Genomic DNA, 27519 nt, shown 5'->3' with positions numbered 1-27519 from the left:
ACTCACGCGGGGAATGATGACAGGAATGGCAGGAGGTGGATGGCTGGAGGGGGAGGAAGGTTCAGCTGGACCCGCAGCACGGTCGGGTCGGGGATTAGCAGCCGCCGCCCTTTATCGATCAGCGCATTTAACAGCCGCCGTTCCTTCGCGGCCCTGCTCAAGAACTGCCGTCAAGGCCCCAAGCTGCTGTTGTTGCTGCTGTGGCTGCTGCTGTTGTTGCTGCTGTGGCTGCTGCTGCTGCTGTGTGTGCGTCGCGTGCTCTTTCCAGGACTCATCTGAGGTGGGGGCGTCTTCTGCGGGTTATATATGCCACGCCCCTGAACCTTCGCGAACCTCCTTGATGTTTCTCTCCACACCCTCTCCAAGTCCAACCCCTTGTTCGTGGTTGGTTGAGTGGGGCGGACTCACTCCTCCCCTCTATGACGAGGTGGGGACAAGCCTTTCTTCCCCGACCCGAGCACATGTTCAATGGTGGTTTTGGGGCGAAATCAACAATCCACAGCTGTAGCAAACCTGGCAAACTGCCCAGTGCAGTTGGCAATGGAGGCTTGGAGGGGATGTAATTGGAAATGGAGGTTTTGGGAATAGGAATGACAGTGGATCTATCTTGTTTCACTTGGTGCAATGGAGTGTCATCTTAATGGAAGACAAAGCCTTAACCTAATACACATAATAAGGAAATAAACTACTGAACAGGGGTATTATGGTGTCCTTCATGTATGCTTTATGGAACTAACTACGGGGAACGCCCCTTTGACCTTTATACAACCACAAACGGAGGGAGGAGGGGCGATATTTTCAACAACCTTTTACAACAACAATAAATTAAAAAAACCATTCTCATATCCACAACAATATATATATATATATATATATATATATATATATATACATATATATATATAATATATATATATATATATATATACTGTATATTATATATATATATATTATATATATATATATATATATAATTATATATATATATATATATATTATATATATACATATATATACTGTATGTATATATATATATGTATGTATGTATATATATATATATATATATATATATATATATATATATATATATATATATATATATATATATATATATCCCAGAGAGGAATGACCCTGAAGGGAACACGGGTGTACTAGTAAATGTAAATTGGTTTTATGATGAAGTCTTCAGCTACGTTTAAGCAGATTAAACATTTGTTATGTGGTCCTCCCGGTAAATACCTGGTCTCGGTGACCCCCGGACCATGGGAGGCACCCCGCCAGAAAGATATATGATTTATACGCTTTCGTAACGCAATCAATATTAATTCCAGTCAATAAGAAACCCCACACCAAGGATCCAGAGTAATCAATAATATATTCCCCCAAGGAATCAACAACCATCAACAATCAACAATCAATCACTAAGATGGCCATCTTACATATGTGTCCCCCCCTGTCCCCACTCACGACCACTTGGGCCACTGTCCCTCACAATGTCTCTCTTCTACGCACACGGGCGGTGAAACGAACCCCGGGCGGACGTGCTCCAAACGTGCACGTCTCGTACCGGGGACAGCTGCTGCAGCGCACACCTCCTTGCCACGCAACGGGGCAAAACCAAGCGCGGCTTGCAATGCGCGCGAGGCCCAAGGTGCGACCCGTATGCGTCCCTGTAGACGGTGAGGCGAACTGTGCCGGACGCTGGGTTCCGTGCACGAACCCACGGCAACTTGACGTGTCAAGGGGTAAGTACCCGGCGCAGGTAACTCCTTTTGTCAGACGGGCTTTCAAACGCAGCGTCCTCCACGCTGCTCAATATCGATACCAACTCTCGTCGGAGCTCGGCGAGGAGGAGGAAGAAGATCGTCGCTTCTCCAGGACCTCGTGTCTTTTCTTCTTCCGTTTCCGGTCTCCTTTTTCACAGAAGGGCTCCTGACCCTTTAATCACAACAACCGTTACTCGACTACACATTGATAAGCAAAGACCTGAATAGTAATTCACATAAATCCACATAAATCCGTAACACTCCCCCCCTTCAAGAAAGAAAGTTTGAACCCAGCGAAAACTTTCTTTGCCGGCCAACTTGGATAAACAAACCAGATAACTCACCCCCCCCCAAATCATCAGTTCCCCCCGGGCACAGTCATCACTTAAAAATAAAGCAACAAAATTTCACACAATCCCCTAGATTAATTCCCTCTGGACCAAGCGTCAACCACTTCTAGTTTCTCTTGAATGACGGTTAAGAGGTGGTGACCAAAGCCCCCAAATTTAAACCTCTCTATAGCACTTTTTCGGGAGGCCCAGCGGAGTATTCCCTTCATGGACGCCTTAAGGAATGTGGAGTTCACGGTTAGTCCGGGGAGGAAAGTTCATTACATGGACGCCTTTAAGAACGTGGAGTTCACGGTTAGTCCGTGCAGGAAAGTTCACTACCTGGACGCCTTTAAGAACGTGGCGTTCACGGTTAGTCCGTGTAGGAGCCCCGGCTCGGCGGCTCCACCGTATATAGGGCTTCAACTTCTCCAGACTCCTAACAGTTACGGTGGGACCCCTTGTCCCAGCCGTTACCTGACTGGTGGTCTCCTTCTCGGCCAGTGCTCTGACATTCATTCTTTCGGGAGGTGCCGTAACTCTGGGAGCCTCCATAGTAATATCGGCTGCTGCCCACCCCAAAACTACCACCAAGTGGTCCTCTTCTGTAGACCTCTCGACGCCTACGAAATGCCTTCCCTACTGTTATGGTCCGACCTTCCAAATCCTTACCATTCCAATTCTTCTCTGCCTCCCTGGCGTCTCTTGTGCTTGCAAACGTGACAAAGCCGAACCCTCTTGACCGTTGCGTTTCCCTGTCTTTTACCACCCGCACTTCCACCAGCGGCCCATATCTGTTGAAGACAGAGGTCAGAACTTCTTCCTCTGTGTTGAAGTTCAGTCCCCCTACAAATAACTTGGAACTTTTGTCGCCATCCCGAGCTGGTGTGGTGTTATTTTCCCTGCTGTGCTCTTTACCAACCCTCGGGTTACCATAAATTTGCCCCCCGGCCAAATCATTCCCGATAATCACAGATACTCCCTCTACAGGAAGCGTGGCTTGTAAACCGACGGTGACCGGTCCTGACACCAAATCGGATTCCAAATGGATGACATGAAGTGGGGCACTAACACAGCCACCGATCCCTTGTAACCGAACACTATAACCAGTTGCGGTACTCTTTGACAATGGCAAAATGCCTTCAAGCATTAAGGATTGATGGGCTCCTGTGTCCCTCAAAACCCTAACCGGTCTTGGGTTAGTCAAGTCTCCCTTGAGTGAGACCAACCCCTCATAAATAAATGGTTGGTAACTCTTGTGGGCGATTTCTTACGCTTGCCATCGCATTCGGAGTGGTAATAGTCGGACTCCGCCCTGGGTTTTCCCTTTTCATGAGGTAACAACTGGACATCAAGTGTCCAGGTTTCTTGCAAAAAGCGCAAGTAGGCCCGGAGGAAAAACTCGTGGTCTGCCTCGGGCCCCCTGAAAAATAAGTTTGTCTTGGGCCCGTAGCCCCCTGATTTTGAACAGTTCGGGTATCAGCGTTGTCCCCATATTCATCTCGAGGCCGCCGCCATGTATTGTCGTTCTCCGCACCTGCTGTTCCACACCTCCCCTGCGGAGATCTAGGCGAGGAGTTAGGTTCGTGGACCCCTATCCGGTGTGTTAAGGCATAATCATCTGCCATGGTGGCTGCGTCCCACAACTTCGGTACTTTCTTTTCCTGCAGGTACACTTTGATGTCCTCGTGGACACACTGTTGAAATTCCTCCACCAGCATCAGGTCACGCAATGCTTCGAAGTCGTTCCCGACTCCTTTTGACTCACACCACCGATCAAACATATTTTCTTTCACTCTAGCAAACTCCACATGGGTCTCACTCTCCCTCTTACTGGCATTCCTGAATTTTTGCCGGTAAGCTTCCGGAACCAACTCATAGGCTTTGAGGATGTGCTTCTTCAATACCTCATAATCTGCACATTGGTCCATTGGTAGCGCCGAATAAATCTCTCGAGCTTTACCCACCAGCACACTTTGCACTAGTATGGTCCAGGCCTCCTCCGGCCAGTTTAACTGTCGAGCCACTTTCTCAAAGTGTGGAAAAAATTTAGCGACTTCCTTTTCACTGAAGGGTGGAACCAGCCTCACATGTCTGCCCACATCCCAGGTGTTCTGGCTAGGTGTCGACCCCGTCAGCAAGGGTGGTACCTCTCCCCGTTCTCTCATTAAATCCAGCTCCTTGAATTTAATCTCTTGTGGAAGCGCCAGATCACGTTCCTTCAACTCCCTTTCGGCTTTTCTCTCCTCTGCTTCGAGTTCCCTGGCAGCTCTCCTCTCCTCTGCTTTTCTCCCTTCTAACCTTTCCTGGAGTTCTCGTTCCACTCTCCTTTCCTCTGCTTGTTTCTCTTCTCTCCTCTCTTCTGCTTTCCTTTCTTCTTCTGCTCTTTCCTTTTCTGCTTTCCTTTCTTCTTCTGCTCTTTCCTTTTCTGCTTTCCTTTCTTCTTCTTTTAACCTTTCCTGGAGTTCTCGTTCCACTCTCCTTTCCTCTGCTTGTTTCTCTTCTCTCCTCTCCTCTCTTCTGCTTTCCTTTCTTCTTCTGCTCTTTCCTTTTCTGCTTTCCTTTCTTCTTCTGCTCTTTCCTTTTCTGCTTTCCTTTCTTCTTCCTTGATCCGTTCCTGGCTCCGTAATTGCAACTCCAGTTTCCGGAGCTCAACATCTTCTGGTTCTTCGGGTAGCCACTGCCAGGCTAACTCGTCCCATGTTCCTAATCCCACCATAGACTGTATCACCGTGGTCTGCAACTCTGCCTTCCTCAAATTAGTTCAGACCTCCAAGTTAAAATGTTTGGCCAATTTCAAGAGGTCCGCTTTTAGTAACGCTCGGAACTGTGCCTCACTAGGTGTTACCGCAAAGTTCTGTGCAACAAACGCCATGGTGACTATCGTTAACACCTGTTAACCTTCACCCAAGACTTTACCACAATTCCTCAAAAATTTACCAATTAATAATTAATTAATAAATTTTAATTAATAAAAATTATTATTTTATTATGTTATACAATTTTAAATCCCGGAATGCAATTGGACGAGCCCCCAATTCTGTTACGTGGTCCTCCCGGTAACTACCTGGTCTCGGTGACCCCCGGACCGTGGGAGGCACCCCGCCAGAAAGATATATGATTTATACGCTTTCGTAACGCAATCAATATGAATTCCAGTCAATAAGAAACCCCACACCAAGGATCCAGAGTAATCAATAATATATTCCCCCAAGGAATCAACAACCATCAACAATCAACAATCAATCACTAAGATGGCCATCTTACATATGTGTCCCCCCCTGTCCCCACTCACGACCACTTGGGCCACTGTCCCTCACAATGTCTCTCTTCTCCGCACACGGGCGGTGAAACGAACCCCGGGCGGACGTGCTCCAAACGTGCACGTCTCGTACCGGGGACAGCTGCTGCAGCGCACACCTCCTTGCCACGCAACGGGGCAAAACCAAGCGCGGCTTGCAACGCGCGCGAGGCCCAAGGTGCGACCCGTACGCGTCCTTGTAGACGGTGAGGCGAACTGTGCCGGACGCTGGGTTCCGTGCACGAACCCACGGCAACTTGACGTGTCAAGGGGTAAGTACCCTGCGCAGGTAACTCCTTTTGTCAGACGGGCTTTCAAATGCAGCGTCCTCCACGCTGCTCAATATCGATACCAACTCTCGTCGGAGCTCGGCGAGGAAGAGGAAGAGGAAGAAGATCGTCGCTTCTCCAGGACCTCGTGTCTTTTCTTCTTCCGTTTCCGGTCTCCTTTTTCCCAGAAGGGCTCCTGACCCTTTAATCACAACAACTGTTACTCGACTACACATTGATAAGCAAAGACCTGAATAGTAATTCACATAAATCCACATAAATCCGTAACACATTCAAAAACAGATTAAAGGTTCAGAAGCTATTAAACTTGCTGCAGGCCCCTACCATTCCTCCCATATTAATCTCTTAAATCGTTTCCCTTTGTAATCCGTCGGTGTATATTTTATAAATAATTCTACAGCTTCATAACCCAGTGAATAAATAAATTCAACTCATCACTTTTGTCTGTCGTTTTACACTTCAGCGCAATTCCATTGTTAACGGTGCTGAGAAACAACAAAAGACTGGTAGTGTGAGATAACCAGCGCAGCTCAGCTCAAAAAGTACGATTGGTGAAAATTAAACCTTGTGATGACTAAATCGGTACATAGAGGTTTCCACGATACACGACATGACCAAAGGTATGCGGACAGCCCTTCTAATTAGTGGATTCGGCTGTTTCAGCCATACCCATTACTGACAGGTATATAAAAATCAAGCACACAGCCATGCAATCTCCATAGACAAACATTGGCAGTAGAATGGGCCGTACTGAAGAGCTCAGTGACTTTCAACGTGGCATCTTCACAGGATGCCCCCTTTCCAACAAGTCAGTTCGTCAAATATCTGCCCCGCTAGAGCTGCCCCGGTCAACTGTAAGTGCTGTTATTGTGAAGTGAAAACGTCTAGGAGCAACAACAGTTCATCCGCAAAGTGGTAGGCCACACATGCTCACGTTGAACCGCTGAGTTCCGCTGAGTACTGAAGCGTGTAAGAATCGTCTGTCTTCGGTTGCAACACTCACTCACGAGTTCCAAACGGCCTCTGGAAGCAACGTCAGCACAACAACTGTTCGTTGGGAGCTTCATGAAATGGGTTTCCATGGCCGAGCAGCCACACACAAGCCTAAGATCACCATGCGCAATGCCAATCGTCGGCTGGAGTGGTGTAAAGCTCGTCGCCATTGGACTCTGGAGCAGTGGAAACACGTTCTCTGGAGTGATGAATCATGCTTCACCATCTGGCAGTCCGACGGACTAATCTTTGTTTGGCGGATGCCAGGAGAACGCTACCTGCCCGAATGCATAGTGCCATCTGTAAAGTTTGGTGGAGGAGGAATAATGGTCTGGGGCTGTTTTTCATGGTTCGGGCTAGGCTCCTTAGTTCCAGTGAAGGGAAATCTTAATGCTACAGCATACAACAACATTCTAGACGACTGTGCGCGTCCGACTTTGTGGCAACAGTTTGGGGAAGGCCCTTTCCTGTTTCAGAATGACAATGCCCCCATGCATAAAGCAAAGTCCAAACAGAAATGGTTTGTCGAGATCAGTGTGGAAGAACTTGACTGGCCTGCACAGAGCCCTGACCTCAACCCCATCGAACACCTTTGGGATGAATTGGAATGCCGAATGCGAGTCAGGCCGAATCGCCCAACATCAGTGCCCGACCCCACCAATGCTCTGGTGGCTGAATGGAAGCAAATCCCCACAGCAATGTTCCAACATCTAGTGGAAAGCCTTCCCAGAAGAGTGGAGGCTGTTATAGCAGCAAAGGGGGGGACCAACTCCATAGTAATACCCATAATTTTGGAATGAGATGTTAGACGAGCACATGCGGGAGTGATGTTCGGGTGTCCACATACTTTTGGCCATGTGGTGTATTTAAGGGTTTAGGGTAGTGGAATTTGACAGGACATATTTTTAACAACAACATCCATGAGTTAACAAAACCTCTCTGAAACCATTATCCCACCAAATATGGTATTAAATAAAGTGAGAAATTGAAACTTCTTCTCTGAAACCGCTGATGGGATTGTGACCAAATTTGGCACAAATGATATTTGTTGTGTTGACTAAAGTTTGTTCACGGCATTAAAAAAAAAAATCGATGTTTAAGTGGGTTTACCGGGGGTCAAAGTGGATCCAGGTTTGACCCCCCAAAATAGGAATTTGCTTTTTCCTCTGAAACTACACACACGATTTCGATGAAACTTGAACGCAACCTTAATCACCCATGATGTACCAATGTTTACTCAAGGCATTAGCAAAATTGGGGTCTTAGGAGGTATATGGGGTTTGGGAGAGGGGGGGGGGGGGGTTAGCCCCCCAAAATAGGTATTTTTTTGTTTGTTTATATAAAGTCTTATGATTATGTTAGTATCATTCCATATGCTGCCCTGTCTTCTAGCAACCATTGAAATTGGTTTATACTCTTAGTCGGTGCAGTATACTGTTTATTGTACCAGGTGAGAGCCAGGGGTATTGCCCCTATGTTTTTATTTGACTTTGTGACAATTATTAAACTTTTATATGGTATGACTCTCCAAACAGTTGACATCCTAGACTCAGAGTGGACGCTATAACCATTATGCCACCAAATATGGTATTAAATAAAGTGAGAAATTGGAGAACACCATGTGTATGAAGGCAGATATTGAAGCCATTGAGGATATCATTCCAATATGTTCATCCATTATGGATGTTATCTTCAAATCAATGGTTCTAGAGAAATCAATGAACCAATGAGTGGCTTGGTTTAACTGTTCTCCAGCTTGACAAAGCTTACCCTTTGCTCAAAGCAGTCTGGTGTTAGGTGGAAGTGGTGCAGTGGTACAAAAAAGTTCCCCAATAATCCCATGAGCAACACCAGATACACACCATCTGCAAACTGAAGCGATGAAAAGTTAGAAAGGGCTGTATATTCGAGTTTCAAAACACAATGAAAAAGAGAACAAACAGCCACGTTTAAGTGTTTTGCAGGAGAATATTTTTTCCACCTGAGAGTGCACATCAGTGACTTCCAAGTTCAATTTTATGAGCTGCTGATTCACAAAATCCATTAGAGTCTGTGGGAAGAACAGGAAGGTGAAGAACTATGTTCACGCATTGGCAAAGGAAAATAAGTATGTACAGACGAACGTTACAAATCGATCATGCCGCATGTGCATCACATCACCTGAGTGACGACCTGCAGCTTATGAGGTTCATGATCAAAGATGATATCAAATTTATCTCTCTCTGCAACACAAAGAGCATGTTAGTCTCTCAGGCACAGACTGTCCAAAAATGCTTTTAAAAACAGCAAGACCAGAAAGGAAATGTATCTCTACCTTGTGAATTTGCTGATGGCCTGGAAACAGAAAGGGCATTTATGAAGCATTACAGGTGGCATTTTTTTTTTTTTACAAGATGGAGGATTATGGAAGAATGAGGTGACAGTGGGTACATGAACCGACATTGCGGCAATTGTTGGACAAAATAAGGAAGGGAATAAATGAACAGGAAAAGAGGAGAGAGAGGATGAGAAGAAATGCAGTAACATGCAGGCACTAGGGTTGTGTTAGGTAGGGCCAATTGGGGTTAAAAAGATTATGGGTAAGGATGGGGGATAACATGAGAGATGGCAGTGCACTGCCCATTACAAAAAAGGCTAATCACCACAAAAAAAAAAATACGTACAAGTTGCTTCCCACAATAATTTCTTGTTTTTTTTCAGAAGTCATACCACCAGCAGGGGTTTTCTATGCCAGGAAAGTGGAACAAGTAAACAATCATTAGTGTAACATTGTCATCATATCAAGCTGTCAATTTACTAATTCAATCAGCCAATCTAGAACAACCGCCCTAAGTACTTAGTATTTTCAGGTTTAGTGTACAAGTAACTGAGCAGCTTTGAGTATGTACAGACGAGTTTATGCAGCTTTGAGTATGTACAGACTAATTTATGATAATTGAAACATCAGTAATGAAAGCTTACAATGGCAGGAAATGTGATTTGTAGGCTGAATACCTTCAACACAAGAAGTGCCACAGACACATCCTGCGGCAGCTGGATTGGTGCATCAAAGTGGTTGACAAGGGCCACAAGCAAGTGCAAGATTCCCCATAAGCATTTGGAATGTATCACTAAGGACGAAGGGCACAATATGGCTGAGAAAATGATTTGCAAGTTATTTCATGTAATTTTACGAAGCGTTACAAATGTGGTAAGCTACTTGTGTGCATTGTGCTGATGTATGCCTATTGACAGTTTTGTGAGAGAAATAATGCACGCATGAATGATGGTGCGTGACACAAATCATTACAGAATGCAATGGGAATATGAACAAAAAAAAATGCAAAAAAATCCCGAGGGAGATAAAACACACAGTCGACGTTCCATTTAATCTCCTCTTGTCGGTACTTCAACATCTGGTCCACGGAGTTCAGCACTGTCTGCAGCTTCTGCCGCTGAGACACTGTGGACTGTGTCACCTCAGCCACGTTCAGTTTCTGGTTGGCCAGTTTTTCTGGTTTGCATGTACGAGGAAGCCGGGAAAAGAACACAGAACATAAGTGCGGGGACGAAAGAAGCTTAGACGCTCAATAAGAGGTCATTTGGCCATCATGCCTGTGTTGTATATCTGATTATTCACCGTAATTTACTCTATAAACAGTAAATACTTATTTATATCTTAACCTTTTCTTTACCGATACACCTTTTACGTCCGACACCTTATTTGCTTCAGCAAACTGCTTCAACTACCTGTTTAAAAAATATTTTCAGCACAACATACTGTACTTGCATGGGGTGAATAAAGAAAAAATGGACAAATATCGCAAAAACTATGGGTCTTTCTTTTTTGCAACATTTAGGGGTGGAACTTTAAAGTCCTGTCCATAAACAAAGGGTTAATTGTTACAAACTTTCATACTCCATTATACAAGGGCGTGTCGAAAAGTTATGCCTCCTATTCTTTTTCTCCAAACCAGGTAAAGATATTTGAATGAAACAGAGCACTGTCCACACATTAGTTCTTCCCACCCCTGGGTTTTGTGATTCTGACACTAGATGTCTCAGTGCTACGTCAGTCGAGACAGCATAGGTTAGCACAATGTTGCCAGTGCTGAGAAGCGTTGGAGATGAAAGTTGGATGCACAATGACGATCCTGAGAGGAAGAGATGGTCAATCGTGTACCCCAACAAAGGATCACCAGCTCTGACTTGGCTCCTTCGGATTTTCATCTCTTGCCTAAACTTAAGGAACAGCTTTGTGGAGAACATTTTTCTTCCGACGATGATGTCAAGGCCACTGTGAAGTGCTGGTTAAGTCAGCAGGACGCACAGTTCTCTCATATTTACTGGTAAGGTCGATGAGGTCAGGGTATCGATGCAAAAGTCAGGGTACCAAATGAAATATACTATGGGATCATTTAAATCCACATGATTGCAGACAGGACAGCCAGCTTAACATCTTTTCAAAAAAGTGTGCTCCCCGATTGGTCCCAACTCATTGATCAGATTTTTTTTTAATGTTGGAAATAACTCCACTGGATAAATACCCATTCACCTATTCACTATTTTATCTCGAGGACTCAATATGCTACGTTTCTATCTTCATCTTGGAACCTAGGCGGCCCTTCCCATCAAGGAAAACGGATTTTTAAATTAAAAAGAGCAGGACAAATGGAGAAAGGCATGCACTGGCAATGGGATGGTGGGGAGGAAACGGACAAGAAAATAAAATCCCAGATAGGATCGAGAACAGATCATGGATCGTCAAGGGTTTGAAATGTGATCATGGAAAGTGGTATCCTTTGTGGACAGGGGGGAGGAGAGAGATTGGAGAGGCGCACAGGGAGGCATTTCAACAGTTTGGAGAAAAAAAAACAAAAAAAAAACTAAATAATGAAGGTGGCAAATATGCCTAATCCAAGAACATATTTTTCCTGTTTTTTTTATTTGCTTAAATTTTTGCATATGAAGTCTAGGGTCGTGGAAGAGCAGGGTAACAGAGGGTAAAAGGCAAAACAATGACAGTGGGACGAGATGTGTATGCAGCAAGGGGATGAATGACAGAAGGAGAGAGAAGAGGGAATTTAACACAGTGCATCCTGAAAACATATGCAAAAAGGTGTTGGTGGGAGGAGGTAAAGATCACTGGTAGGGATGGAGAATGATTTGTGGTGGTGCACTACCAATTGGAAGCCATGAACGGACTGATAAAGGAAGTTCTACAAGTTTGGGAAAAGAGGATGGAGTAGAGATGAGAAGGAAAGCTAAATTTGGGGAGTTTTGGAAGGAGGGGGATGCTGGAAGAACATGCACGACTTGGATGGATTGGGGAAGGGTGGAGAGATGAAAGAACAAAGTGAGAAAGAACCCAATAGAAGAGGTAAAAAAATTCAGAGGTCACTGACCTGTCTGCGTTTCAGAGGTCTGCCCATCAGATGCCGACAAATTTGAGAGACTAAATTGCTTCCAGTGGTTGATCGTGGAAATAGATAATCACAGTGTTTGTTTGACAACCCTTCTGAAGAGACAGGATGAGAATGTGAGCTTTGCCTGAATTGAAAGATATATTTCAAGTATTAGACCAGTGTTCGATCCTTTCCGGGTAATTATAGAGAGAAGCTGCTGCTGCTCCTGGCCTGTTGGTGGATGTTTAATTATACGGTATAACGTAGACTCATCTGCATAGAGTAAAAAGGTTTCCCAGAACATTGGAGAGGCCATTGGTGTTAACAAGAAGTGAGTCAGCAGATGAGCACGTGTGACAAGGTATACTTCTGGAAGAGAAGTGAAAAAATGCATCCGGTATAAGGCAACTGGTAGAGTAAAATGATGCATCTAACACCTCTGTGCTTGGAGAGGAGCAGGTGCTAAGCTGTGGTGTCATCTCGGCTCATACCAACGTTAAGACGACTATTTACTCGAAGAGTGCAAGACGAGATGCTGGTGCCCTGGGCTACAGTGAGAAGCTGTAACCCCAATGCCCGACCTGTACTATAACTAGAAATAATGGGACAGCACAACCAAACGTGAAAGTAACCTCTTAAACTGTGTGGATGTATCATTCCAGCTTTATTGAACAGAGTTTTAGCCATTTTTCTGTTGGTGGAGGGGTCTTTCCTGATTTTTTTGCTGCCATTAATGAATGTAGCTGCATTTGCATATTCGCTGCACACTGCCAACTGCAAGACCGTCATGAAGAAGCTATTCGCTGAACAATTCTCGCTATGGCTAGATTCATCCACAAACATAAACCGATTTTGTAGGAATTTAAAAAAGTCATTCCAAACTACAACAACAACAAACAATTTCAGGCCATTTTCCCTGCTAGAGCGGGGGTTAGCCTTGCGGTCCCCATGACAATCTTCTCCATTTTCTACATCTCCACTTGTTAACCCCCTTGCCTGCATTTCTTCTTCCACCATCTTTAGCCAAGTCTTTCTCGGTCTTCCCCGTCCTCTACTGCCTTCTACATTCATTTCCATCACTCTTCTCAACCAGTCACTTTCATCCTTCCTCAACACATGACCAAACCATCTCAACCTGTTCCTCTTCACAGCATCCATCACAGACTCTATTCCCATCATCTTTCGCAATTCATCATTTGTCTTCCTCTCTCTCAACGATACTCCACACATCCACCGAACCATTCGCATTTCCACCCTTTCCAGCCTGCGTTGCTGGTCTACGTTCATTACCCATGTCTCGCTCCCATAAATCATAACACTTCTCACACATGCAGCATACACCTTTCCCTTCAGCTTTAACGACACTCCCCTCCTCGTCAGCACGCCACTCAGTTCCTGAAACTTATTCCATGCACATCTCACTCTAGCAACCGTTGCCGAGTCTGATCCACCTTCTCCATTCAGCATGTCTCCTAGGTAGCAAAATGTTTTCACACCTTCCAGCTTCACGCCGTCTCCAAGATCTAACTCAACATTTCCTCCATCTGCAGCTCCCTCTGTGCACACCTTACACTTGAATGTAGCTGCCACACTGGTTAATGACCCCCCTCAAACCACTACATTTTTGATGAACTCACTCAGCGCACATTGTACATTGAATGGAGTTCACTCCGACACCCTTCCTGCACATAGCACACGGCCACTTCCCAGTTCTTTCCACCTCACCACATGCTTTACCACTTGCCATCACCTTCCTTTTTCCAATATTAAGAAGCTATTCGCTGAACAATTCTCGCCATGGCTAGATTCAGCCACAAACATAAACCGTTTTTGTAGGGATTTTAAAAAGTCGTTTCAAACTACATGCAACATATTTCTGTAAGAAAAACAGGAATTGCTTTGAAACAAATCCTGTATGAAAGATGTTCCCACTGCTGCTGACTTGTCACAATAACCACTGTTGTCAACACAATGATGGCTTGTTGGAGGAGGGGCTACACTGTACCACACATGTACACGAAGGCCGGTACAGTCACTAATTTGTATAACTTAGTATTTATAGATAATTGGTTTCTTCTTCTTTGCCGGTGGAGTGAATAGGAAAAAAGGAATAGTTTTTAATAAGCACAACTTCTCGAGAAGGTAAAAATGTAAACAAGATTAACAGCATTGAAGATGTGAAAATTACACATTAGGCTTTCACTGCACATGCCACATCTTTTATTTCTGGAAAATGCTTTCTGTCTTACCAAGAAGCTTCTGTAGAACTTGGCCGTCATAGAGGTCATCTTGTAGACTTTTAACAATGATTCTTTCATCAACCAGAACATCATTTATCCAGTCTATCAATACCTGAAAAATAGGAAAAGTAAAAATAGTGTCATTTTTTAAAATTTCTTTTCTGTACAAAATTTCACAAGTTAGATCAAACATGGGAAAAGGCCAATTGGCTCATCTCAGTGACGTCAGCACTCCCCTCCCAATCCAGAAACCTCACAAATCCCATGACACCAACAGGCAACTAAACCTGATATGAGTGTTTGAAGACCCATACCTAGACACAAGGATGAGCTGTGTGCACATGCATGCTGGATTGAAGACCCATGCCTCAAACCGGGGACGTAACAAGGACACAACACAAGAAACAAATGGAAATGTGGAGAAGGAAGGATGATCAGTGGGGAACGGGGGGCTTGATAAAGGGAAAGTGAAGCATTAATCTTGAAACTAGAATGGCACTCTTTGACGTCATGACGTTTAAACACTTTCAACACTTTAGATCCATTTAGACCTGTACACCCTTTAAACCTCTTCTTCTTTTTCTTTGTAGCCCTTTACAAATCAGTGGCTTTCAGTCTTGTTTAGGGTGAAATAAAAAAAACCCCCAAAAAACAACCTTTTAGACCACTTTCGAACCTTTACACCCCTGTAAGTCGACAAGAGTTTAGGGGTCCTTTCACTGGATGGAATTTTTTCATCAATTCATGACCCGCTCATCCTACATAGTTTTCACTGCATGAATACAATTGTGTTATCAGGCCTTTCAGCACTCCAAGGGCCCCTAATGATCTCTGCCACAACAGAAGGTGGATGGAGGTTATATTATCACCCCTGTCTGTTTGTCTGTCTGTCTGTGAATAGGATGTCTCAAAAAGTTGTGGACGGATTCAGACGAAATTTGGTGGAGAGGTTGTGTATGTGACGAGGACAAAATGATTAGATTTTGATGAAGATCCAGATCCGGTTACTGGAATTTTTAAATGATTCTTCACCATTGAGAGACGGGCAAAAACCAATATACAACACAATATCTCAAAAAGTTGTGGACTGATTCAGCCAAAACTTGGTGGACAGGTTGGGTGTGTGTGACAAGGAAGAGTTTATTCAATTTTGGTGAAGATTCAAATCGGGATCCAGATACGAGAATTTTTTTTTATTTTTCAAGTTATTCTTCACCATTGAGTGACGGGGCTAAAAATGATATATAGCATATTTCAAAAAGTTGTGAACAACTTATGACGAAACTTGGTGAATGAGTTGGGTTAGCGACAAGAACAAGCCGATTCAATTTTGATTCAGGTCAGATCCAGATCTGTCCTATCAGTGGGATACGAAGCGTAAACTGTTCAGCCTGGCGGAGGTATGCGCTCTACCGAGTGCCGTTCTAGTTTTCCATCAAATCAAACTGAAAATCAACTCTATCATCTAATGCACCCCAAATATGACTGCCCTCCATCAGGAGTTTGTCCCACTTGGGTCTATTCATCCTTTTTGGCATGGAGCAGACACAAGAACATTGGCAAGATGTTTCTAATATATTTTTTTAAAGGGAGGAAGAGGATTGTCAGGTGAGCGATGAACAAATATCAACAAAACATTCACTTTTTGATGAGTTCTGCTCAGACACATCACAATCACTACACATGTACACATTCACCCATCTGGTTGTACGTAAGCTACCTAACAGTCCTGCCAATATCCATTTACCCGATATTCCCAATGCTTCAAGGTACCTATCTAATTCTAGATCAAATCTATCTACTGTTTGGGTTGTCACAACCCTTCATGGGAGACTATTCCATCTATTAACTGATCTCTGAGCGAAAGGTCCCTCCCTGCCCTACGCCTGCCTTTTATGGAAGTGCCCCCAACTATCCACCGCTCCAGAGAAAAAACTGAACAAACAAAAGTTGGTTTGCTATCCGTATTAAGCCAGGTGGTAATGTGAGATTCCATTGAAGTGAAAAGGTTTAAACCTATCATGAACTTAAGGTTTAAACCTATGATGAACTTAAGGTTTAAACCTATCATGAACAGTGTTCAACACAAAAACAAGCAAATAAAACATTTAAAAAAAATTAACGACTCACAGTCTGGAGCTGCTGTAATTTGGGGTCTGATTTGGCAATTGGATCAAGGATGATCTTTTGTTCATTCTCATCTGCCAAGAGCGCAACATAATCCATGAGCTTCACATATGCAGAGTGTACCTGGATCCATACCTGGATACACGTGTAAGCATGTATATGAACACCGCACTGATGCGCCGTGGGGCTTGACCTTGGACTAGTTACTTACCGAGCTGCAAGTCAAATGAAGCGCTGGAAAGTGGATTGTTCAAGGCATTCCTTCCATCGCTCTGCAAGTCATTCACTGTGCACCCACAAAAATAAATAAATAAATAAATCAAGACTCAGTTCTTCATCTGTATTTATTAACTATGAAAAAGGTTTCACTGAACACAGCATTCCTGCCTTTACGTTATTAATGAGTAAGGTATATTTATATTTAGTTATGCAAATTGACTATGCTGGCTCATTGAGGAGCTTGTCCAGACACAACATGTAGGACAAGGACACAAGAAGACAATACAGAAATTGCAAGGATATGAGTAGACAATGGACAAATTCTTTCTCTGAGATTTCAACCCCCCCTCACCCCCCCCCCCCCATAGTTTTAATGCCGTGAACAAACTTCGGTGTACATCACGGGTGATGAAGGTTGTGGTCAGGTTTCATCGAAATCGTGTGTAGTTTCCGAGAAGACGGCAAATATCTATTTTGGGGAGAGAGGGGGCATGGGGGAGATGGGGGGGGGAGGGGGTCGAACCTGTACCCACTTTGACCCCCGGTAAACCCCCTTAGACCGCGATATTTTTTTAATGCCGTAAACAAACTTTAGTCACAACATGACAAATATCATTTGTGCCAAATTTGGTCACAATCCCTTCAGCGGTTACGGAGAAGAAGTTGCAAGTGTTTACGGACGGATGACAAGCCATAGCATAAGCTCCCCTGAACTTCGTTCCAGGTGAGCTAAAAATAAAATGGGAAAAAAAATCGCACCTGTGTCTGAAGGAAACGGTTCAGTTGCCATTTTAATATGAGGTAATTTAGAGGTAATTACCCTTTATAATTTAGCCTGGTGTTGGCTTGGCAGTTAGGGTGCTGGCTTGGGATCCTAGGATCCTGGGTTTGAATCCCAGTAGATCGCTGAATTAACACCAGGGGGGTTGACTCAGCCTCTCATCCTTCCGAGGTCGGCAAATTGAGTACCAGCTTGCTGGGATGAATGATCCCGGTGTGTACCCCGATTTAGAATAGGTACACCATATCCCTGTGCATCATAAGAGGCGACTAAGGGTTGGCGTCAGGAAGGGCATCCGGCCATAAAAACATTGCCTCAAACAGGGAACCATGATTGTCATGGGGCCTGCAAGGCTAACCCCTGCTCTAGCAGGGAAAATGGCCTTAAAACGATCATTCATTCATTCAATTACCCTTTATAACCCATCAGAATTACCCTATACTAGGGCATTGCCCGTACGTGGGTGCCCGTTCCTTGCCAAAAAAAAAAAAAAACGCTACCCGTACGCTCTACCCCGCCCGTACGCCCGTAAACAAAAAAAACAACGCTCTTCGCTTCCGCCCTTCGCTCTGATTGAATTGGGAGAAATAATGCGCATAAGAAATCGAATTACGTACCGTAATGGCGGTCAGCTCGTAACGCGCTCAGCTCCGCTCGTCTCACATCGGCCACGCCTACGCAACAAAGCGTTCTGTGATTGGCTGCCGGAAGTGAAGTCTTGACTGTCCGGAAGTTCGCAAATCGCAGTTACGATGAATCGTTTTAATTTAATCGCAGTTCGAATTCGTTTTAAAACATAGTTTAACGGCAACATAGTTTTCCAACGTGAAATAAATGAATACGCTGTCAAATGTGCCGTCCGAGGCAGAGTCTGATCGCCACGTTCGGCACACGTGATAGCTCGCTGCTCTCTGATTGGTTGAAGCGTTTTTTGGACATAGCTCGGTAAGTACTTCTCCGATTAATTTAAAACCTTGAAAAGGCACATCCTCGGGTCCCCAGCAATATACCTGGCAAGTTTCAAGTATATCGGACCGGTAGTTGTCGAGAAACAGCGGTCACAGACAAACAAACGTACAGAGATTACTGGAATTATAGATAGATAATTACCCTTGAGAACCCATTAGAATTACCCTTTAGAACCAAATCAGAATTACCCTTTATAATTACCCTTTATAACCCATTAGAATTACACTGTAGAATTACCCTTTATAATTACCCTTTATAACCCATTAGAATTACACTGTAGAATTACACTGTAGAATTACCCTTTGGAACCTATTCGAATTACCCTTTATAAATACCCTTTAGAATTACCTTTAGATCCCATTAGAATTACCCTTAAGAACCCATCAGAATTACCCTTTAGAAATACCCTTTAGAATTACCTTTAGATACCATTAGAATTACCCTTTAGAATCCTTCAGAATTACTTATTAGAACCCATTAGCATTATCCAATAGAACCCTCGAAGTATTACACTTTAGAACCCTTTAGAATTACCCTTAAGAACCCATCAGAATTACCCTTTAGAAATACCCTTTAGAATTACCTTTAGATACCATTAGAATTACCCTTTAGAATCCTTCAGAATTACTTATTAGAACCCATTAGCATTATCCAATAGAACCCTCGAAGTATTACACTTTAGAACCCTTTAGAATTAAACACAGCGAGTTAAAAGGTTTTTCTTCATTTTTGACAGACGGATGGAAAGAAGGACATAGCCAAATATTGAAGCGGCTTCACTGCTTAAAAATTGATCTCTGAGTCTTCAGATCCCCAAATAGCAAGTTTTAAGTCCATGAATCGTGATCCTTCACCAAAACAAAGGTAGATACTTCGAGTCCTGGGGGGGACTCCATTCCACCTTTCAAAACACAAACTATGGAGATAACAACAAACGACACATGCACACACACGCACACGCAAATTCAAAGAGGACTACAATCAAAGAATGTTACAGCTTTTATATAGATGTACTGAAAAAATAAAAATTCCAACAAATTATTAGGAATCAAACATGAAGTAATCATTGTGGCGAGACAACTTACAAGCTTTATGGACCCATCAAGCACAACATCCTCCCAGAAATTTAACGAGTTGCCAATTGCTGCAATGAACCATTTGCTTACCTTCACTACTCTTTCCTTTTCTCTTGTATAAAAGAAATGCTGACATAGCTGGCAGCTGAAACAAGCAATATACACATGCAGCAAACAGGGAAAAGCAGAGCGTGGTATGTGTTTTACACAGATAGTTGGAGGAAATTCACCACACCCTATTACATCGAGCCTGGTCCACCCAAAAATGAACAATCTTGAAAGCAGACAAAACACAAACTAAAAGAGATAAACTTCCATCTCTTTTCAATTTGACTGCTCTTCTTAATGTACATGCCAAGTCTTTTAAGACAAAAGAAATATGATCTGGTCATCCCGAACAACCCAGGTGCAATTTAATCCTTTCATCCACTTGAATATCGATGGTTGTAACTGATCCCGAATACAAAACAGGCCTAGCCAGACTTCGTAGCACAGTGGTTGAGTGTCCGCACTGAGTTTGGGAGGTCCACGGTTCGATTCTGACCCTGGCTGAGTCACAACAAAGACATTAAAATGCTGCATGGTGCTTCCTCGTTTGATGCTCAGCATTTAGAGGATAGAGCACGGACAAACCCCGTCACAAATATGATGTCGCTGGTACTCTTTACCCAAAGTGCCCAGGAGGTTACCTCACTTACCTCTCACTGGGTCAGCGGTTGTGTTTGGTCAAGCCCAATGTTGTCTCATGTATCTGTCTGCATGCTGGCATGATTTGCGTGGCAGCTCTTCCATGAGCCTTAGACCATGTACAAATAAATAAATAAATGAAATGATGGGGGAGCCGTTGCCTGAATCAAGCACTGGGGGCGAGTATTACAGGGCATACTAAATCAGAAAATTCACTGCTTATAATATTGTTTTGATGAAAACCATAGACATCATAGAAGTGGAGGAATTATCGTGTCAGTGAGTGGGTTCTTCACTCGTGTCCTTACTATAATTCATGGATCGGTTTGTGTTTGTTTGCTTGTGTTTGTCGCACTACGCATCCTACAGTTTTGGCCCGATTACATCCAGACTTGCTACATAGGATCAGCATGACCCCAATTAGTGTATCTGGGTGTTATATATTTGCTGGTGGCTTTGGGTGAGATGGGAGGGGAATGCAAATTTTCTATATAAATGTGTATAGTGTAGCACCACCTCCAGGTGGGAAAGGGTATTACAAGTCTCACCGTTTACAGTACAGTATTCCTGGCCCCACGTTTTCCAGTACAGTGAGGTGTTTTGAATTATAAGTAGTAGGCATGTTTTTGCTTCATGTACGTAATGTGCATTTTTTTTTTTCGGTTGTGATTGAGGGAGCTGTCAGTTGCCTATATACCACCCAAATAAAAGCAGTCAGAAAAACACGTTGCATGCTTGGAACGAGATCGCCCGTACCCAATAAAGCTTGTAGCCTTTATTTATTGCCATTATTTATTGCAATAAAGCAATAAATACTCTGCTAGTACCCAAATGTGGCTTTCCCAAGAAAGATCATGGGGTTGGTGGTATGCACCAATACCATAGGAGACAGAACTTCTTGGAGAGGATTGTTGAGAAAGTGGATGGGAGGGTTTTCCAGTCGGTCTTTTCGGAGAGACATAGTAAGAGTGTGAGATTTGTCAGGATTGAAAGACATGTTCCACTTGTTTGACCAGTCTGTGATTTTGTCCAGGTCTGCAGAGAGTGAGGAGGCTGCAGACTGCCGATCTGAGGGATGAGGAATGGAGCGGCAGAGAGTGGAGTCATCAGCAAAGAGATAGAAAGAATACTGTTCTTCCTCAATGGAATACTGTTCTCCCCTCTGAGCTGGTGCTCCTGCCTCACACCTAGCTCGTCTTCACGCTGTTGAAACCAAAGCATTCAGAATCATTGGAATCTCCCGTGATGAAGCTAACTCCAAGGGCCTCTCACTCACTCACCGCAGGCAGGTTGGTGGTCTTTCCGTCTTCTACCGACTCCTCTCTGGCCTTGCCCCCCCCCCCCCAGCTCTCTCTGGGCTATGTCCCGCAAATATTCCTACAGGTCGCACAAGATCTGCCTGCAACCCTCTTATGGTTAAACTGCCAAAATCAAGACTCTCTGCTCACCTTCACTCCTCTTTTCTCCCACCTCTGGAACAAACTCCCTCACTCTCTTCAATCCCACTCCACCCTCCAGGTCTTTAAAACAGCTGTTCACCACCATCTCTTATCTTCCCCCATCCAAAACCTTGATCTTTTCTACCCCAGCTAATTTCACCCCAATTACACTTTTTTGAAATACCAACTTCTGTCCTGGAATTCCTTGGTGTCCTTGTGTTTTATACTTCTTCCACCCCCCCACCCCCCTTCCCACACCTCCTCCCCCCCCCCACACATCTCCTTGCTCTCAAATGTTGTGTTTGTGTGCTTCCCCTTCTCTCCCCATCTTGTCTTCCGCTCCCTCTTTTTATATATTTTGTTTGTCTGGTTCATTTGTTTGTGAAGTAAATGTTAGCTCTTTCTCGAGCCTCGATTCAGTATACAAAAAAAAAAAAAAAAGGATTTTCCAGAGAGTCGGAGAGATCATTGATGAAGACCAGAAATAGCACAGGGCCCAGAACACTACCTTGGGGAACTCCAGCCAGAACGGGAAGGGGAGATGAGAGAAATCCATTCAGGGCCACACGTTGACTACGACCAGAGAGGAAGTCTGTAAGCCATGAGTGGAGATTTCCATGGATACCATAGGAGGAGAGTTTGGTGAGCAGAGCTGGGTGCCAGACCGTATCGAAGGCACGTGATATGTCAAGGGAGGCAGCTCTGATGTCCTGTTTGGCATTGAGGACCTCCATCCATTGTTGAGACAGCCGAAGCAACATGTCCAGAGTAGAATGACCTGGTCTGAATCCAAATTGATGATCGAAGATCAAGCCATTGGAGAAGAGGAAGGATTTGATATCCGAAGCAATGATGGATTCCATGACTTTGCTGATAAATGGGAGCAGGCTGATTGGTCTGTAGTTGCAAGGATCTGTTTTTGCACCTTTTTGTGTAAAGCGGTGATGCTTGCTGATTTCCAAGATTCTATTCTTTCAAATTAATTAATAAATAATTTTTTAATAATTAATAAAATAAATAATAAAATAAATAATAATTTAATAATTAATTAATTATATTCAAATGATAATTGTGTTGGGAATTGGTCCCAATTTATTATATAGCCTAAATACTCAAATAGCAAGTTTTTAATCAATGCTCGTTAAGTTGGCAAACTGATATTAAAAGAATACAATCAACTACCCATCCATTAATCATTTTTCACTTAAATCTGTACATTGCGTATTCAAGATTTCACTGTCTGGCATTCTCATCTCAGCACTAAACGTATGATCCTCGAGAGTTGAAATCCCATATACTGTGTCGGTTCATCCAAGGTCTCTTAATGCCTTTGTAAAAAGTAAACGGATATCTCATAATGTTTTAATTCCAGTGGTAATGAGGTAGCACTACGAGCCATTCACTGAAGATGAAGAAAAAAAACAAAAAAACAACCTCAAACCAGAAAAGTTTGAAAGCAATTAACGAATGTTGTAGTTAAATGTTAGGTTGTGAGGAAAGATCGCCAGAGTTCTGGAAATTTCCACTTATTCCACATATAGAACCATCTAGTAATTGTGAGAGGTGATTTTGCGAACGTTCTTGCTCGAGTGTACAGTATATCAAATGGAGAAGCAGAGTGAGAGAAAAAAAGGAAGGGGAGATGTATTCTTAGATTTCCTCTCGAAGAAAATAACAGAAGTGCGTGATTTAGTATTATTCTTCGCAGTGGTAGAGGGAGGAATGTATTTGGATAGGCTACCTGCACTATTATTTTAACGTCCACTCAGCAAATGCTTGCACATGGGACACCCAACGTAACATCCCTCTGAAGAGCAGGAAGTCAAACAGCCAGATTTTTTTTTTTTTTTTTGTATACTGAATCGAGGCTCGTGAAAGAGCTAACGTTTAGCTGGGTTTAGCTGCAAGTCTGGGTTTGATAAGGAATCAAACCCAGACTAGAGAGCACAAAGGAGAGACCGCTAACTCCGAGCCATCCTGCCAGCCTTACACTGTTGCAAACTGTGGAAACTTATCCTGGCCTTGCTTTCCTGGTGTGTAAAATACCATGTAGAAGAGCATATCATGTTGCAAAGTTCACCAGGTGATCAATGAGCAGTAACTGGAAAAAAACAAACAAACAAAAAAAACAAAACAGAGACCCCAACTCACAACTCACACCGAGCGAAGCTCACCCGACTCATCTATAAACATTCAATATTTCCTCTCTTCAGACCTTGATAGAATCACAAGCTGGTCAAATATTTGGAGTACATTTTTCAATCCTGGCAAATCTCACACTCTCACTTTCTCCAAAAGGACTGTCTGGCAAAACCTGCAATCTTAATTCTTCACAATTCTCTTGAGGAAGTTCAGTCATTTAAACTTTTGGATCTGATTATCAGGCATTATCTTTCGTGAGCAAAAAAATAATTCAGAGTTGGCCTCCAAAGCCAGTCTCCGATTTGGCATCCTCCACCATGCAAAGTGCTTCCTTGGCACACCTGAACTCCTATCCACCTACAAGGCCTTAATCTGCAGCTTGATGGAGTACTGCCCTCCTCTCTGGGCTGGCTCCCCTGCCTCACATCTTACTCAGCTTGATGCCATGGAAACCAAGGCCTTAAAGATTAATGGAATCTTCTGCGATGAAGCAGAGTCTATGGGCCTATCAGTTTCACATCGCAGACAGGTCGGTGGTCTTTATCTCAAAAAATGTCCAACTCCATTCAAAACCATGATCTGTTCTACCACCATCCACTTTTTTCCAAGTTTCCAGTTATTCATTTCCTGAGAGTTTGCTTCTGTAAACATCTTGTCCACCCTGTGCATCCTCCTCAACACCTAACTCTTCCCCACATCCATTATTTCTCCAAAGTCTCCCTCAATTTTGTATCTCATCCCTGCTATTGGTGCATACCACCGACCCCCTTCCCCCCCCCCCCCCTCTCCTTCCTTTCTCCTGTCACATCCTGATCCGTTTCATGTTCTGGCACCTCCATGAGCCTCGATCGTGTATACAAAATAAAAGTGTTCATGTTTTGTGGGATTACAAAAAAAAATACTCAAGCGCAAAATACATACATACATACATACATACATACGTATATATACATATATACATACATACATACATATATAAACATACATACATACATATATACATATACATACTACACATATACATACGTATATAAACATACATAGATACATACATATACATATACATGCATATATACATATACATACATACATATACATATACATACATACATATACATACATACATATATATATATATATATATATATATATATACACACACACACACACACACACACACACACACACACACACACACACACACACACACACACACACACACACACACACACACACACACACACACACACACACACACCTAAACGATTTATCGATATGGTTCTATATTAATATTGCAAAAAACCGTTAAAACTATGTTGGCGTTTCCTGAGTCCCAATAACCTTTAAAACCCCCAAGTGAACACGTGGTGTTGAAAATAACAACAATCAACATGCTGCACACTGTACACTGTGCTGGATGGAACCCGATACAGTAGCTCGGTTCGCCCCCTCCCCCCCTCCCCCTTAGATTTGAAGGTGTCCATGGTAGATGAAAGCGCGTTTTCCGGGCTGATAAAGTGGATTCAGACCTTCCTTGGATCTCTTCTTTCGGACTAACGTCCCTCCGATCTTTTCCAGGAAAGTCTCTTCCTTCTTTCCTTTGGAGTACTGGCCATCTGGAGAGCGCGGTGGAGACGAAGTCATGATTGTAGTCGGTATCGCTATTATTATTATCCTGCTGAGGGGGATAATAACAATTTCACAAACGCAAAGGAAGAAACTACAACTTGTTCACGCTTTTGGATCACCGTAACCCCGTGCCCCGGAAGTATAAACGCGCCTTGTGATAACGGATCGTTGTAACCTCATAACCCGGAACTATAAACGCGCGTTATATCGTTTCTCATGTGTTCTTATGTTAATGAAAGAAATTCAAAAAATTATGGGGGGAAGAGGAAATATAATACATATCGGCCGCTACCGTGTATGAAATGTATTTTAAACTACATACACCGCAATACTTCACAAATATTTTATTTAAAACGAATCTTGACATTGCTGTGACTTTCAGGTGTTATCACGCCTTGTTTTAGTTTTATAAAATTAAAACCATAAAATTTACGTCATTGAGTGAGAGCGAGACTGACCGCTCCCGACCGCGCCCACACGAGGGGCGTGGAAAGATAGGCCCCGCCTCATCAATCTCCACCCACTCCACTGGCCCGGGAGAGCACGCATCGCAAAACTGCTTGTGCCTGTGGTGATGATTTTTCTCAGATTACTGTACAAATGTTTTTAAAATCTCTGCTCAGCATTTCATGTGGAACACCCGAGAGTAAAAAATCTTTAAAAACGGTGTGATCTTCGACTATCTCGCCACGTTCGAAGAGCAATCGTAACAAAGCGATTATAACTTGTATTATTTATTTAAATATTTTGTATTATTGGATGAGGAAGTGTAAGTGTTGTGTTGTTGTCTTTTATAACTATGCCAGTTCGGCGCCATCTGCAGTGAATGCGCGTTCCGCTTTGCCATTGTGGTTGCCGGACCCGATGACGGGCTCGAAGTCGAATGACACCTGAACAGGAGGCATCAGTTGGTCGTGGTGTGAAAATGCACGTGACATGGGTGTGCACCTGGTCGTGATGTCACGTACATAGAATACAGTACAATGTGCTAGGAGGTTAACCATTAGAATCTCAATGGTAACTTAGCCTTGGTTATGGCAGCACGAGTTAGATTGTTATAGACAAACATTACACATTATCATCATATTATTCCCAGTAAATATTTCACCTTCTGTTTGCGTCCTGTCATGCCCTCTCCCAAGAGCTCCATTTAAATGCCACTAAATGTGCCTCTGCTGGGCGTTTCGATCAGACACCGAGCAGTCTGGATGCCAGTGGGCCGTCTCGTCTCTCGGAGTGGCTCATGTTGCTGACAGGTGCCCTTTGTGTTTGTTTTGCAGGTGACACTGGCATTGATTTCACAGACATGGCGGAAGATATGCAATTTGATTTGAAAGTCCTTACCTTGAACTGCTGGTGAATTCTTAATTCCCTCCATCTTATGAGTCGATTCTGATGCTTTTACGAACCACGGTTCAACACTCGCTCTGAAGAGTTTTGTCGAATGCCTGTGGTTTGGTGTGGTGTGGTGTTGGTTTATGAGTGTGTTGTAAATTGTCTGTGCATGCAGGGGTATTCGTTATCTGAGCAAACTTTGCAGTAAAAGGTACAAATGCATTAGCCAGAAACTCAGTGAGGTCTCTCATGATGTTGCCCTCCTGGAAGAGGTATGTTTCATTTTATTACGCTTTTCTATTATTGATTCAGCATTTTATGAAGTCACCTTGACATTGCTTAAATTATTATATACTAGCAGGGGTACCTGGCGCTTTCCGGTGCTGTTCTAATCCTGTTGGCATTTTGAAGAAATCGATTTTTTTCCCATTTTGGGAGGGGGGGTGGCTAAAACACTTCCCTACACCCACAAATAAATGGGGTGGGGATCATTTAATATGACCTTCACATAGCTCCAAAGGCTTAGGCACTATAGAGCATTTGGAAGAAAAAGCAAGTTGTCGTGGTAACAGGATTTTTACCTAACATGACCTCTGACCTTTGACCTCGTGACCCCAAAATATAATCAGTTCATCTTTACCTCATTATACATACCTGCACAAAGTTTGATTAAGATCCATTCATCCGTTCTCAAGTTATGGCGGTAACGAAAACCTATCACGGACGGACAGACAGCCAGACGGACAACCTGAAAACGTAATGCCTCCGGAGACTTTGTCAACGCAGGCATAAAAATCCAGAAAGATCCAACT

The 27519-nt window shown here is 43.4% G+C and overlaps 2 protein-coding genes across 9 annotated transcripts in view; one reads left to right on the top strand and one right to left on the bottom strand.

Annotated features, from left to right (window-relative positions):
* The window catches only part of LOC137429587 (beta-parvin), a 78948-nt gene extending 53385 nt beyond the window's left edge, over positions 1 to 25563 (bottom strand). The window contains exons 1-12 of one of the 4 annotated variants that reach the window (XM_078778085.1): positions 25273 to 25515; positions 16642 to 16716; positions 16434 to 16504; positions 14313 to 14415; positions 10032 to 10172; positions 9674 to 9789; positions 9343 to 9404; positions 8994 to 9013; positions 8840 to 8901; positions 8661 to 8729; positions 8450 to 8551; positions 5608 to 5867 (exon numbers count right to left, since the gene is read on the bottom strand). In XM_078778085.1, coding sequence (XP_078634211.1) covers positions 5736 to 5867; positions 8450 to 8551; positions 8661 to 8729; positions 8840 to 8901; positions 8994 to 9013; positions 9343 to 9404; positions 9674 to 9789; positions 10032 to 10172; positions 14313 to 14415; positions 16434 to 16504; positions 16642 to 16716; positions 25273 to 25387 — 1068 coding nt within the window. In that variant the 5' untranslated portion in view covers positions 25388 to 25515 and the 3' untranslated portion in view covers positions 5608 to 5735. Of the gene's footprint in view, positions 1 to 5607; positions 5868 to 8449; positions 8552 to 8660; positions 8730 to 8839; positions 8902 to 8993; positions 9014 to 9342; positions 9405 to 9673; positions 9790 to 10031; positions 10173 to 14312; positions 14416 to 16433; positions 16505 to 16641; positions 16717 to 25272 lie in introns of those variants that run through there. The other 3 variants (XM_068119616.2, XM_068119628.2, XM_078778101.1) reach the window with 3 other exon arrangements.
* Positions 1 to 27519, top strand: part of SMPD2 (sphingomyelin phosphodiesterase 2) — a 612478-nt gene that overhangs the window by 489258 nt on the left and 95701 nt on the right. The window contains exons 1-4 of one of the 5 annotated variants that reach the window (XM_068119574.2): positions 25866 to 25943; positions 26179 to 26312; positions 26653 to 26728; positions 26883 to 26979. The exons of 2 other annotated variants lie outside the window; for them this stretch is intronic. In XM_068119574.2, the coding sequence (XP_067975675.2) occupies positions 26309 to 26312; positions 26653 to 26728; positions 26883 to 26979 (177 nt within the window). In that variant the 5' untranslated portion in view covers positions 25866 to 25943; positions 26179 to 26308. Of the gene's footprint in view, positions 1 to 25865; positions 25944 to 26178; positions 26313 to 26514; positions 26629 to 26652; positions 26729 to 26882; positions 26980 to 27519 lie in introns of those variants that run through there. 2 more of the 5 variants (XM_068119566.2, XM_068119590.2) reach the window with 2 other exon arrangements.

The sequence above is a fragment of the Myxine glutinosa genome, chromosome 1 (assembly GCF_964187855.1).
Source record: "Myxine glutinosa chromosome 1, kmMyxGlut1.1, whole genome shotgun sequence".
Lineage (NCBI taxonomy): Eukaryota > Metazoa > Chordata > Myxini > Myxiniformes > Myxinidae > Myxine > Myxine glutinosa.
This window is presented reverse-complemented; position numbering and strand designations above follow the sequence as displayed.